Source organism: Micromesistius poutassou, assembly GCF_964030765.1.
Source record: "Micromesistius poutassou genome assembly, chromosome: 19".
Classification (NCBI taxonomy): Eukaryota; Metazoa; Chordata; class Actinopteri; order Gadiformes; family Gadidae; genus Micromesistius; species Micromesistius poutassou.
In genome coordinates, this window is record NC_140289.1 from 13993069 (window position 1) to 14008801 (window position 15733).

At 40.7% G+C, this 15733-nt stretch overlaps 1 protein-coding gene across 1 annotated transcript in view; it reads left to right on the forward strand.

The window, feature by feature from the left end:
* The window catches only part of LOC311364347 (uncharacterized protein), a 40932-nt gene that overhangs the window by 10210 nt on the left and 14989 nt on the right, over positions 1-15733 (forward strand). Inside the window, exons 4-21 of the mRNA XM_084484324.1 lie at positions 848-973; positions 1776-1802; positions 2164-2190; positions 6594-7225; positions 7451-9050; positions 9181-9342; positions 9780-9950; positions 10034-10096; positions 10377-10415; positions 10679-10720; positions 10814-10882; positions 11686-11724; positions 12499-12543; positions 12709-12762; positions 12876-12923; positions 13552-13917; positions 15298-15402; positions 15576-15611. Of these exons, the coding sequence (XP_084340450.1) occupies positions 848-973; positions 1776-1802; positions 2164-2190; positions 6594-7225; positions 7451-9050; positions 9181-9342; positions 9780-9950; positions 10034-10096; positions 10377-10415; positions 10679-10720; positions 10814-10882; positions 11686-11724; positions 12499-12543; positions 12709-12762; positions 12876-12923; positions 13552-13917; positions 15298-15402; positions 15576-15611 (3651 nt within the window). The remainder of the gene's footprint in view (positions 1-847; positions 974-1775; positions 1803-2163; positions 2191-6593; positions 7226-7450; positions 9051-9180; positions 9343-9779; positions 9951-10033; positions 10097-10376; positions 10416-10678; positions 10721-10813; positions 10883-11685; positions 11725-12498; positions 12544-12708; positions 12763-12875; positions 12924-13551; positions 13918-15297; positions 15403-15575; positions 15612-15733) is intronic.

Genomic DNA, 15733 nt, shown 5'->3' on the forward strand with positions numbered 1-15733 from the left:
CATATGAATGTTGTTTCTGCCTATGCAAATTAGGACATATTCAATAAGTGTGGAGCTCATGTGCATATTCAAATTCATTTCAAAATAAACTTGTAATACAAAAAAAGTTACTTTTGGGTGTATTTTGGGCATATTCGATAACTGTATAACTCATTTGCATATTAAAATTCATTTTCAAAGAAACTTGTAATACAAAAAATGTTACTTTTCATGGGTACTTTCATTGTCTTAAGTTTCATTTTGACAGGAGTAAAGGAAAAATATATCCCCATTGGGGTGCATTGTTGCCTGGCCTTATTGGCACACATCTTGGATTGATGAGAATTAAACATATTTCCTCAACTAGGATTTCTTAGGACTTTTAGTATGTTGTTCTGGACTGAAATGATCTAAGCTGCAAAAAATTATTTTACAATTAGTCGCTAACTCTACTTTGCCTGGACTATAGGGAATTATGATACTTGATGTGGTGACATTCACGTCAATAACTATATTTTCACTATGAAATCCATAGTAGGGAATAGGGATGCTGATGTAGTTTGGAGTGAACCCCTAGTTACTGCAAAGTTTGTAAAAAATGTTGCATCATGCACATCCCATTTTGATTATAATGCATTACACAATAATGTATCATTGTATTGATCTAAATATATAGTGACATATTCAATTCTTCTCATCTCAATATAAAATATGGAATCCCTCAAATAAAAACCAGCAGCATAAGTCTGCAGAAGAATTGTGTATGCCACTATGAAATATATGGAAATATATTGCAAATATATGCTTCTTGCTAAACCCTCTGTGCTGCGTGTCACAGTGTCTGATGTTGACCGTGTGTGTCGTCCAGGAGGTCTGACCAAGCTGGGCTCTGACCCCATGAAGGCAGTCAACGACGCAGTAGACGGCTCCTCCAGCGTGCTGACCTCAATATTGAGCTTTGCTGCTAACCTCATTGCTCCTGATGAGGATGAAGGTACACACACACACTAAGCACACTAAGCACACTAAGCAGTAATGACTGCTCTGTTTCTGGCCGTTGCCAATTTTTATGATGCAGGACGTATTTGTTGTTCAGCTTTAACACCAGTATCTTATGCCTACTCTTACCTCTTGTATGAACGACATACAAGAGCTGCTGCTTCCTTCTATTTTGGGACTTTGACTTCATGTTAAACCCAATTTTAGTAGTCTGCTCTTGGGCTTTCATTGGACCCCTGCTCTGGATGTTTTCTGGCTTTGACCTAGTGGTGTAGTCACATGGCAAATGATTTTGCAGGGAGTCTGATTATCTATTCAAGCTGACACAGATTTTCCCCTGTCTGTTTTATCAACCAAAATTGACTCATAGTCAATTTATAGTCCTATTCAGATTTAGGATGTGATCACCTGATCTAGATGGCTCATGATTAGAAAGGTGTTACAATTAACCTGTGTTCAAATCAGCCCGATTCCCATATTCAGAAGATGGTTCTGATATAATCTATTAGTCTGAAAATGTATGATTTGTTTCAAATCATATTTAGGGTTTTTCTTTGAAAGTCGCTTTGTTCTGATTGCCTTTAAATTACCCTTATCAACCATCATTAATTAAATTGGGTCTGCGACCAATCTCTGGTAATCCACTGTGCTGAGGTCCACATTCTCTGCCAATACGGACCACAAACTTGCTGGAGACTTATTTTCCTCAAATGTGTTGAGTAAACCAAATAAACAGCTTATCAATAAACGTATGTGTTCCAACAGAACCTTTGTTAAGATTTCCTTTTGCTTTCCAGGAAATCTATATGCAGTGAGGAAAAAAGGTAGGTGTTGACCCCTGTCGACATTTTGTTATCCTGATAAACTATTGTTTATCATTATATATGTATATAATATATATATGGCCAGAGGTAATGCATGCATGATGACTGATTTATCAGCAATAGTTCAAAGGCTTGTTTACAGATTTTTTTCTTATTGTACAACAGTGTAACAGTAAATTCTTTGCTTTTGGATGTTAACGTGGAATATAGGTAAAAGGATATTTCAGTTAATTAGTTATTAGATTAAGAAAAGGTACAATGCGTCAGTGTTGGTAGATTTTGTTCTGAACAATTGTTGATTTACATATTTGTCTGCTGGTCCGTCTATATCATTCTAAGAATACCCTTTTCCATATTTTAGGAGAATTTTTACCATCCCGAAGTAAAGGTGAGTGTCTCTTGCTTGGCACGGTCTTTAATAAAATATGGATGGATGGATGTCTTGATACTTTACAAATTTAATTTTAAATTTAATATTAATAATATATGTTTTTAAAAGTACAAATGGATATGTTACTCATAGTGGTTTTGAAGTTATCTGAATAGTGGTATTCACAATATATCTGTGATTACAGACATGTATGTTAGATTTACTGACACAAAATCTTGTGCAGATGCTCTATGGATGTCTCCGATTAAAATGTACTCATGGAATTTAGATACAATTACAAATATCCACTTCAAAATGTCCCACACCCTTGGAATTGCTTGATTGATTGATTTTATTTGACCATTCTTGATATAAAAATATTAAACAGCAACCTGTGCCACACGTTATATAAATAAAAATAAAAATAGTCAGGGATGACACAATAAAGCCCTAAGGCTTATTTCCATAGTGGTCCCTATAGGGCAGGAGACAGGGGCAAGTAGCAGCATATCATACATACATCAAACATGTATCATTCATACATACATACAAACATCAATCATTCATAAGACACATAAAAACATAAATTACAGTTTAAAATATACATGACAAATACAAATTGACAACAGTCTAAGTGTCTAAACCATTTTTTCAAGTTTTGTTTAAAACTGCTTATGCTTCTGACTGATTTGAGTGGGCCAGGTAACCTGTTCCAAAGAATAGTTCCAACATAAAGAAAGGACTATTTACCCATGTTCGTCTTAACTCTAGGTGGTACAAAATCTGTTACGCTTCCCCTAGTGGAATAGCGGTGAACTTCATTTACTCTATTAAATTAATTTTTAAAATAATTGGGTACCTCCCCATAAACACTCCTATGTACCGTACATAACTGCACCTGAGATACACAATCCTCCACCTTCAACCATCCCACCTTAAAGTGGGATGATTCAAGGTGGGTTCTCATGGGGAGGTCCAAAACAAGTCTGATTAACTTGTTTTGTGAGGTCTGTAGCCTATGCTTCAAATTCATTGTGACGCCATTATACCATGAGGCACATGCATAATCAAAATACGGCTGAATTAAGACTCCTGCCAAAATGACCATTGTTTTTCTATCCAGAAATTTTGAAATGCTGGCCAGAAAACAGACTCTATGGTTTATTTTGGTGATTGCCTTCTGTGCCTGACCTATGCCACTTAAGTTGCAGTCTAACACACAGCCAAGGTAACTGACTGATTCCTTGGCTGTAATTTCAGAATCTCCAATTCTCTAGGACTTTAAAACTGGAGGCTTTTTTGAATCAAATCTTTGATCCAAAAAGAATGGATTCTGTTTTTCCTACATGAAGTGATAACCTGTTGTCAGTCATCCACCTGCTAATATTTAGAAGTTCTTCTAGAAGTGTTTGTTAAATAATGTTTTTATCCTCATGAGAAACTACCAGCGCAGAATCATCTGCATATAAAAAAAAATTAGATGAACAGACAGCCTTTAAATCATTAATATATAAAATAAAGAGAAGTGGCCCCAAAACACTCCCTTGAGGAACGCCACAGTCAATGCCTAGAGGTTGAGACATTGTACCCCCAATGTCCACCACTTGCATTCTATTCCCCAAATAGGAGCCCACCCATTTCACTGCTAATTCACTAAAACCCATAGCTTTCAATTTATACAGTAAAACACAGTGGTCAACTGTGTCAAATGCCTTCTGTAGGTCGAACATCACCATACCACAGAACTTCCCATTATCTACCTCTTTTTAAATGAAATCTGTTAAAAAGAGTAAGCATGTATCAGTAGAGTGAGATTTCCGGAAACCAGACTGGAATTCATAAAGTATGTTTTGTGATGAAAGGTAATTTGTTTTTGTTTTTGTTTTTATTTTAAATTTGTTCAAAAAAGATTTTTTCAATTATCTTTGACAGACGACTGAGAATGGAGACCGGTCTATAATTGCTCAGGTCCTGTTTACTCCCTTTTTTATATAGCGGGATCCCTCTGGCAATCTTGAGATCATTTGGAAACTGCCTTTGCTCTATAGACCTATTTACAATGTGAGTGATGGACGGGGTAATGATCTCAGCAGCATCCCTTAAGAATCTGGATGGAATGGCATCTAAACCTGTGGCTTTAGAACCATCAAGCCTTTGGAGCTTCTCCAGAACCAGTGCCTCAGACACTTTTCAGAAAAAGAAGCTCCCGGGCTGAACCCCTAACTGAGAGTAATAGTCCCGCACATGACTTTCCCCATATTGACCAGTCTGGCCAGGTAGCTTTCCTACCAACTCTCTGGCAACAGATGAAAAATATTAATTAAAGCCAGCTGCAACTATCCCTTTATCTGAAGTAATTGTATTGCCAAGATATAGACGTGATGTTGGAGTTTTTGGGATTCATCCTTTTACTATAGCCAAGCTGCTTGAGGGACTTCCATAGCTTTCCAGAGTCATTTCTATATTCTGCTATTTTCTCATTAAAGTATGCCTTTTTAGTATTAACCACTAATCTGTTGACTTCATTTCTTGCCTTTTTATACTCAGCCCAACTTTGCTCATCCTTCTGTGCCCTGAATTTATCATACTTCTGTTATATATACTTCTGTTTATCGTCCTCTGTTTTATTCTAATTTCTTTATATGGGGCTACTTTATCAACCACTTCTAAAAACATACGTTTAAATGAGCACCATGCTTCACTCACATCTTTACATTGCAATTCATTAGAGCAAACCATTTGTTTCAAACTTTCATTGAATGTGTTATTATTTGTTATACCTTTTCATCGACCGGGTTCTAATTGAAGAATGACAATTAAGCACTGCTTTCTTGGGCTTTCTAGTACAGAAAACAATAGAAGGTCACTCACCCCATAATTAATAATCCCGCACTGTGCTATTCTAGATTTATCCGATAGGACAAGGTCAATCAGGGTTTGGGTGTTGGAACACACACGTGTAGGTTCATTAATCAGCTGATATAAACTAAAAGAACGACAAAAATTCATCAATGCTTTGTACCCGGACACATCGCGTTTCTGAATATCAGTGTTAAAATCTCCCATCATGATAACCTCAGTTTTAATCAAGTCCAACCTCTTTGTGCAAAGTTCTTCTAAAAGTTCATAAAACTGGGTTTGATCAGGCGGCCTGTAACAAGCACCGATAAGTATGGGCTTACTCTTCGGTAGCAAAATATCTAGCCAGACCGCTTCAATCTGATCGCTATACAAGTCTGTTCTGTGATTAAAACCAATGTCCGCTCTCACATAGATGCACACCCCTCCACCTCTGCGGTTTTGATCTCTCCTATCAATCAAATAGTTCTCTTGGTATTGGAACTTGGTATGCATATTGAGGACATGCCATTTCAGAAGTGTGCCAAGTTTTGGTTATGATAGCTCCAAAAATTACATTAGTGTCAATATGAATCACCCCACACAAACGGCATCTTCCCTTGAACCATGACTTAGATTTACTCCAAAGCACATGGTGATATTTATCTTATTGCCTTGAAGTGATCCTTTGAAAATGGTATGATTAATCCGATAACGTTTGCGGTAAACATGTCTGTCCGATCGACAGCCATGTGGAAAAATGCATCATTTGGATCTGTGGACGTGTCTGATTAAAATCTGGTAGATATACAGTAGATATACAGTATCAAAATAGAAATAAGTGACAATTTACTATTAATAACTTTTCAACTTCCTTGAAACTTCTTTTCAAGGACCAAGTTGCATACAGGAAGTGTGCCAAGTTTGGTGTTGATAGCTTAATAAATGATACGGTGGTGTCAGGTTGAATAAGAGAAAGTTGGCCACTTCTGCCACAGGGGCGCAAAAACAAACCTAAACGGCATTCTCTCAGATTGACTTGAGACCCTTCTCAAGTCAATCTCAAACCCACACACCTGGCTTTTGTTTTTAGTGGGAAAGGTTAACAATTGGCATTAATTCCTGGGACAAATGACCCTGCTGAGCTCACGGTTATTTATCTGCTCTGATTGGCCGTGATGGAAACATGACACCCGAAATGTTGTCCCTTTTCTGGCGCATTGCAGCAATAGACATAAAATTACACGTTTATTTGTTCGATAAATGCTATGCTATGCGGATGAACTCCGCATAGAGATATCTCATCGCCCCCAAGTGACATGAACCTGTAAATCAGTGGAAATAGGCTGTCGGTGGGTTCGGGGTTGCGTTCGGGCTGTAAACATCTTTCGAGTCTGCTTGTTATAAATGTAATGCTAACATCAGCATTACAGCATAGAATCTCCACCCATTCCTTCAACCCACCACCCAAGTGGTTAATGTGTTTTTATTATGTTTTATTTTTCATCATTTCTGCCATCGTGCTTGTTTTTTTTTGGAATAACTAATTAGACTTAATTGTGGTGTGTATGTACATGTTACAGTTGTAGGGATGCAAGCCAACCAACGACCAGCAATTGAAATAGTGGAATCAGGAGAGGAAGAGGAGGATGCAGCTGAAGCAGGAGGAGAAGAAGAAGAAGAAGAAAAAGAAGAAGAAGGAGAGGAGGAAGAAGTTGAGGCCGTAGCTGCTGATGGAGGAGAAAAAGAGGAGGAACAGGTAGAGGTTGAAGAAGAGGAGGTGGAGGAAGAGGAGGAGATAGAAGATTATTACGAGGACGAGTATGAGGATTATTACGACGAGGAGGAGGACGAGGAGTATTATGATGAGGATGAGTATTATGATGAGGATGAGGAGATGGAATATGAGGAGGAGGATGGCCAGGAGGAGGGAGAACTGGAGGAGGAGGAGGAAAAACTAGAGGAGGAGGAGGTTGAGGAGGAGGAAGAACTGGAGGAGGAGGAGGAGGAGGATGGCCAGGAGGCAGGAGTACTGGAGGAGGAGAAGGAGGAGGAGGAAAAACTAGAGGAGGAGGAGGAGGAAAAACTAGAGGAGGAGGAAAAACTAGAGGAGGAGGAGAAGGAGGAGGAGGAAAAACTAGAGGAGGAGGAGAAGGAGGAGGAGGAAAAACTAGAGGAGGAGGAGGAGGAGGAGGAGGAAAAACTAGAGGAGGAGGAGGAGAAGGAGGAGGAGGAAAAACTAGAGGAGGAGGAGGAGGAGGAGGATGGCCAGGAGGCGGGAGTACTGGAGGAGGAGGCGGAGGAGGAGAAGGAGGAGGAAAAACTAGAGGAGGCAGGAGAACTAGAGGAGGAGAAGGAGGAGGAGGAGGAGGAAAAACTGGAGGAGGCAGGAGAACTAGAGGAGGAGAAGGAGGAGGAAAAACTGGAGGAGGAGGAGGAGGAGGAGGAGGAGGATGGCCAGGAGGAGGGAGAACTGGAGGAGGAGGAGGAGGTAAAACTGGAGGAGGCAGGAGAACTGGAGGAGGAAACGACAGCTAAACTAGAACAGGTCACTGACAACGGCAATCATGAAGAGGACCTGGATGAAGAGGAAGAGCAGGGGGAGGTGTCTGACAATGGTGATGATAACGATGTCGGGGTTGACGAAGAGGAGGGTAAGGAGGACGCTGCTGCTGACGACTCTGATGCTGCTGAGGAAGACGATGCTGGTGATGATGATGATGAAGAACAGGAAGAAGGCGATGTAGAAGGAGTTCAGGCAGCAGATGAAGAGGGGGGTGAGGAGGAGTCTGCTGCTGACGACTCTGAGGCTGCTGTTGCCGTGGAAGATAATGGTGAAGATGACAGACAACAGGATGAGGGTGTAGAGGAAGAGGAGGAAACAGCCGAAGCAGACTCAGATAGTGAAAATGAGAATGATGATGTTGATGATATTTACACTGCTGATGTTGACGAAACATCAGAAGAAGAAGACGACCTTGCAGAAGAGGACAAGGAAGAGGTGGAAGAGGAGGAAAACGATGTTTCTACAGTCACACCCCCGGTTCCAGACGTTAAAGATGATGATGATGATGATGAGGATGATGATTATGAAACAGAAACTGATGAAGACTCCCCCAGCAATGGGGAGGAAGATACCAGTGATGACATTCCAACATCTGATGAGGAGCAGGAAGCAGCTGCGCTGGCCGTGGACGAGCACACAGCCTTGGACAGCGATGATGACACCACAGCGACGTCCACAGATGCTGATTCAGCCGAAGATGACGATGCTGACGGAGACAGTGATGTCCTGGCCAGTGACACCACAGACCAGTCTCTACCTGTCTCCAGTGCGGAGGAGGAGGAGGAAGAGGATGGAGGCCTAAAGGATTCCTCAGAGGACACCGCATCTGTCACCACTTCAGATAATTTTGCAGATGATGAGGATGATGATGAAGAGGATCCCACAGATGAGGACCAACTCAAGAGCGGATCTCTTGACCTTGACGTTCTTGAGGTTCACCACACCAGTGATATTGGTGAAGAAGTTGAAGCAGAGCATCTCTCCATTGAAGACATTTATGGGGAAACTTTTGGGTTGGCCGAGAGTGAGGACAGCGGAGTACTGGGTGACGATGATGATGATGGTGTTGATGATGATGATGACTTTTATAAAATAGATGAAGAATCATTATGGGAGACTATGTCCAGTTCTGAGGACGACAATGACTCATCCAAAGAGGAGAAAGAAGATGAGGAGGATGAAGAACTAGGTACCATACCATTTGAGTTCAGCATTGATCTGGAGGATGACAAAGTCAAAGATGTTTTAGGAGAGGAAAGCCTTGCATACTCCCATGATGACGAGCTTGATACTAGTTTGTTCGAGTACCAGGATGACCTCCAGGATGATGTTGACATCAACAAAGAAGAAGATGGTTTCCTCTCAGACCCTCTTGCCAGAGCTGCGCCAGCAGATGACAACAAAGACAATGAGGATGAGGCTGATGGTGACGATGATCCTGTTCACGATGACATTGATGACTCCATGCTATTAGGTATGTCTGTCAGAAACATGAGCAGTTGCAATAATTGAACCCTTTTCCTATATTAGTATCACAAATTATCAGTATAGCAGCCAGCAACATGTATCAGATCGCTTGAAGAAGTTGATATTTGACTACATAGATGGATTGATTGCACCAGCTGCACATCACGTGACAGTCCACCAGGAGGCAGTAGCAGGTGGGACAGGACCTCCGGAAGAAGAGGAGGACATAGAGAAGGATGGAGGCCCTGAGGGGGACGACGGGGACCAGAGTGGAGAGGTTGATGCAGAGGAGATTATTGGTAAATATTCTGACTAGTTTATAACCATCCACACTTCTTTTGTTGTGTCGTAGCAGGCAGGGTTTCCCGCAGAAAATGTGTTAGTGAAGGTGGTGGGGTGGGCCGTCAGACGTGGGGGTGGGGGGGGGGGGGGTGCACTGCAGGGGGGGGGGGTGCACTGCACAGGTGGACCATTTATGCTTATTTTCATGCAGGCTGTTAGACTGTTGCCCTGCAGCCTGATCTATACACAGAGAGTGAATGAAGTTTAGATTATTTTATACTTTGTATAATATTCACAAAAAAAAATGTTGCGGACGTCGTAGTTAAGGCGGCAGGCCTGTGTTGCTTAGGCGGCCGCCTAAGCTGTAAAGTGCTGCGGGAAACCCTGGCATGTACCCAGTGCATGCTTTACACGTGACTGGCTGTCGTTATCTGTGTAAATTGTGGCAATCTAGAAGATCTAGGAGAGACAGACCCACCTACTGTCACCATGACAACTGCCAAAGAAACTGAGGAGAAACCAGAGGGAGAAGATGGGGATGATGATGATGATGACAAAGCCAGGGTCAATGTCATGAAACCGGTTGGTGAGCCTGAGAAAAGTGCAGCCCAGCCAGAAGCCACAGGTTTGTCAATGAAAAGAATAGTCACAACGATTATAATCACAATGTCTGTAGTGTACATTTACCTAACGCTTTGCCTTTTTCAGTGTGCCCCTGCATGCTTTGTTCCAAGACTACAGATACAGCTTCAGAGGCAGTAGAGAAAACAGGTGACGGCATCTTCATAGTCTGTATAAACGCTTTGTTTTGTTTGTCTTTTGTATCTTCTACCACTTATTTCAATATATTACTACATCAAGCCATTAATTATATATCTAATTAATAAGTGAAACCAAAATATGTGAATACAGGGTGTATTTATATTGTCAACAATGAAGGTTGATGACCCAAAACATTCATACACTTTTTTTGCTCAATGTTTTGAAAGTGATTTTGTAATATTATATTTTTGTAAAGTACGTGTACCTTTCATTATATCTTTGCTTTTAGAGCCGCCAAAACCTTCTATTGGGAAACCGAGGAGAAAAGGTAACGCTTGGACTCAAAGTACCGCACACCTTCAGCTCAGTGAAGCCTCAAAGGATCCAGGCTTCACGCTACTGAGGCTCTGACAATCGACCAGTTTAACATTACATTCAAAGCCATTCCTTTGTATCATATGTAGATAATGCCAGGAGTAATTACAAATGCTAAGATGTCTAGAAAACATATAACGTATATATAACCAACATGTTTTGTAAAAAAGCTTTGATATCATTTACGAATCAAGTTGCATATGTTACATTTCTCAGTGCGTGAATCCAGGATGACTGAAGAAAAGCCAAAAAGGAAAGGTAAGCGCATTCTGATTTCATGTTGTTCTTGAGGAGAAGCAGCATGTGTACCCTTGTCGTACAATATTTATGTATTTGTTCTGTTGTCATCAGCTTTTCCTCGCAATGCAGAGCTAGAGGAGAAGATCAGGAGAGTGAGGAAGGTCCCTGGACTTCTAAGAGGTATTCTGACACTTTTCAATCACAGTGAAGGCCGTACAGGCCTTCTGACTTCAGAGTGTAAGTGAAGCCTCTGTTACACCCTGGATTTGAACACTATGAGATAAAGAAAAATGCACCACACACCGTAAGTGTCAGAGAACCTTAACCCTCTCTCAGACTTGGACATAAACATTAACCCATGTTCAATAATTAACTGAATATCCATGAGTGACAGATATAAACATTGAACATAGTAATGTAGAACATAATAATTAACTGAATATCCATAAAACAGAATATCCATAGAACATAACATTAGACGAGATTGATGTTATAAAAAATATATTTGATATTTGATTAAATGGGGGGTAACACTTTACATTAGTGACCTGATACAGTGTAATTAACAAATGAGTACTGTGTAAAAAGCAATGTAACAGCATGCACTTAGTATGCTAACATATCATTATGGAACAACATGTAACTATACAATGTGGTTTGGGGTTACGGTTAGGAAAAAGGTTACAAAAAAAAGGGTTAGGGACGGTTTAGCAGTTAAAGTGCAATTGAAGGTGCATTCACACCAAAAGCGTCTTTGTATCTATTCGTACGGGAGGTTAAATGTACAAATGTTTTTCCACTCATCACTATGTTCAGGCGTTACATTGATTGTTAATGTGTAATTACATTGTAACAAGGATAATGTAATGTGAAGTGTTACCAATGTATAATGTAAATGCAGCCTAGATAGAAGAAGAATGTGATACTACTCCTAAATAACACAGTTATGTAATATCGTGTATGTTTCCCATTTAACACTGGAGGAGGCAAAAAAGTGGAGAAGCCCAAGACCGTGAGAAAAGGTAACCCCCTCCCCATACAAATTTGAATTACATAACAATTATTAATGCATCATTGTATTATTGCACACACACAAACATACACGAGGCATTTTTACACTGCCAAGCCGGTTCGGTCGCAGCTTGGCACGCTCAGTAACTTCACTGTCTTGCCTGTGTGAAACTGAGGGGGTAAAATCCCCCGTCGTCACAGAGCCGGCTTTCTTGGTTCACTGGAGAAGGTGGGGCTACGCACGGAGAGTTTGAAGAATGAATATACATCTGAGTGTAGGCTACAAATGCGATTAACTATTTACAAGTGCAAAAACGCCAACATATTCTTTATTTTGCTGACCCCTTGTTTTTTATCCAGACAAAAGCCTCATAAGGAAAGTTCCTCTGCCTGCTTCTTTCTCGTAGGTCGCACCATCTTTCCCCGTCTTCGTTTAATGCGACTGCATCACCTTCTCTCACATGATCAGCAGCTCGCGGATTTCACTGTCTCTCCAACTACTCATGTTGATATCGCTGCGTTGTATCTGTTGTAGAGACAATGCAGCAACACCTCTACCTAATCGCATTTACATCAAAATGAAACCGCCAATATGTGTAGGGTCCGGGAGGGTAAATTGGGGTGCGAACTCAGGCCGGTATATTACCTCGGTCAGTGTAAACGCGCGGACCATGCTAGGAAAAAGGCGTGCATAAGACATATTTGGCAGTGTAAAAACGTTTAAACACTCACAGACAAATATATTGGTATTATATTAAATATAATATTATATTTAATTTTTACAGAAAAAGAAGTCCCAAAGCAGGAAGTGCCAGAATCTGGACCAGAAGGTAAAGTGTTTGGTTATAGTTCTTTTTTTTGTATTGTGCTACAAGGGAGGCAGTTCCGTACAGTATGGTGGATCAACCACACACTCAAACTGGTTTATTATAGACAACACTGAGATTGCATCCATTGTATTGCATTATGATGATGATATAATAACTCTGTTGTAGTTGGTCCTTGCCGCCCCTCTCCGGTCTACTGCCCTACCCCTCCCGGCTGGTTTGGTAAGTCTGGGCTGTAGAAATCAATGAGAATTCAATTCCTTTTATGCAGACAATGCCTTTCTCTCTCTCTCTATATATATATACTTTTTTAAACACTTCAAACTTTTTTCCAGTTCATCACATCGTGACGGACAACCCTTATCCCCCCCCAACCCTGACAGGTATCCATTCCAACACTGAAACAAACAAATACAACTCAACCTATACATATGTTAACAACAAAAACAAAAACTTCAAGAGGTAGAAAACGCTGTTCAATGCTCATCCTCTTCCTTTGACACTGCTGCTAGCTAGTATACTGGTGGTGATTCAGAACTACTTCTCCATTGGTAGATTGCCAATATATCTCCAACATAATTTGTCCGAAGAAGGTATAACAATATATTGCTGTCGGTACAGTAAGAATGTTCATAGAACCAAGTGCCAAGCACTAACAGTCGCTAGGTTAACCCATTCTCTGTATACAACAAAGATAGCTAGAATAAGATGCTACACAACTAAGTACTATAACTAAGCACGACATATAAATAGTGCGTACATTATGTGCCAGGACGTACAACATACAATAGCTAGGAGGGGTGGGAGGGGTTGGCCATGCAGAGTCCAGGTGAACTCTGAACAGGTGAGTCTTGAGTCTTTTGCGGAAGCTGGTGAGTGACTCTGTGGTCCTGACGTTGGCAGGGAGCCAGTTTTACCACCGCTAGGTGCTGCTAATTCCTACACACTGCACCTGTAACTGACTTCCACTTCTAACGTGCAGCAGGCCTGATCATGTCTATCCACTTACAGCCCCATCAGCCCCTGTCCTGACAGCGCACCCTGTCTATCAAGGGGCTCCACCTCTCCACCAACCGCAGCATCAGCAGCAGCCTATGCCACATTTCTACCCGCACTACCAGCCGTACATGCAGCCCCAGGCTCAACCTGCACAACCACCAGTGGACGTTTCCCCGCCGGTCCAACAAGCTGAATCACCCCCAATGGTCCAACAAGCTGACTCAGCCCCGCCGGTCCAACAAGCTGAATCACCCCCAATGGTCCAACAAGGTGACTCAGCCCTGCCGGTCCAACAAGCTGACTCAGCCCAAGACTCAGCTCAAGTGCAACCTGATGCAGCTGATCTTCCAGAGCAAGATGTGGCAGCCCAGCCTCAAGGTACAGCGTTTTTTTTAATCCAAAATGAAAACACATGGGTGGGGACTCTTTATAGTTGATGTGGCTAGAGGCTAGGGGCTTCCTATCTGTTGTACTTCCGGTAGAAGCTAAATGCTGACATAAAAGCTTAAAAATTATAATGTATAATGTTGTGATCTTATCTCGATTAACTAGATGTGAAAGAATAATGTCAATAATACACTTTTCCAAGTTACTATCACACACACTAATACACTAATACACACACACACACACACACACACACACACACACACACACAGACTTGATTCATCCAACAGCTCAGCTATTCTATATTTTATCTCAAATGTATTCAAACTTGATCACATTTGTTTAATTCTTCACTTTATTTGTTTCCCACCATTTTACATTTGTTAAATGGTGTGCATGTTAACATGGTTTACTCGATTTGGACTCTGTCCCTTCACTTGATTAAGCCATTTCACATTTATTTAGGTCTTAAACTATGTGGCTTTACTAAAACATATTTTCAACCTCACTTTGCACTGCAGAACTCACCGCATTTTCTGAAGGAAATCCATTTTCTAGTTTTGTATGTGGTTAAATATGCCTCTCTAATAAATACAGATTTGTGTATTTATTTAGTGCTTATCTCGAAGACGTAAATATATAAACAAATGTCTGTTCCGCCACTATCTTCATCCGGAAATAGAGGGTCAAGTGTATAAAATTGAGTTTGGGTTCTAAAGATATCTACCTATGTTTCATCAAGTTTATATTGTCAAATTTGCATTGGTTTCAATTGGATTTACGGATTTATTTGGACCTAAACCTCCCTCTGCCAAAACCTCTCTATCTTTGCTCTACTTCACATTATTGGCATCAAATCGTGAACCAGGTACTCATCAGATGTTGTGCTATGTGCTAGCCCTAACCTATAGCACTATAGGGCTACCAAGTACCAACTCATACTGCACTAGGTGGTATCCACCCTTGAACATGACATTTATTTCAGGCGGAACTGAAATTGTCCACTCCTGCTGTGTTTACTACTCTATCAAAGCAGTACACATTGATCTTTTCACTTGAACAATAATCTCACAGGTGTTATCTTTCTTTTGGTACCAAGATTACATAATATAGCCCGTTTTGGAGATGTTCCCTATTTAATTTGGATATCTTCTTTTCAAAAGAATCTCTTATGGTGATAATAATGCCCTTGCAGTATAAGGCATGTGACAAACTGTCGGTCGCCTGCGACACTGTTGGGATCTGTGGGCACAATTCCCTTTTATCACCAAAGAGAACATAAATCTTTTACATTGCCACTACTTTAATACATTTATGAAGAACACTTTTTTTTTCTTTTTTTTTGCTAAATCAAAGTCTTTACCATTTCAGATTATGATGCTTCCAAAAACATGACCATAGCGGGCACTGTGAAGAAAAGTGAAAGAAAGGAGTCTTCTGAGGCAACCAAAGCAGCCAAAATGAAAGCTAAAAAAGGTAAGTATTACACATGCTTATCTGAAGTCCTAAGTGATACATTCATTCATCATTCACTAACTAGCATTCTTTTAGTTCTTATTAAACTATGTTTATATTTACGTAAAATACAATATGAATTTAGGCAATGCAGCATCTGTCTAATAATAACACATAAAAAAAATTTGTTACAGAACCAGCAATTATCAAAGACAAACCGAGGAAGAAAGGTATGATGTGTGTGCGTCTGTCAGTGTTTCCCCTAGGATGGAGTTGCAGCAGCGGAGGTGAAATGTTTTTTTTTCCGCTTGCAATTTTTTTTGTGTGCTCGCAAAGCGTGCCCTGCCGGCAG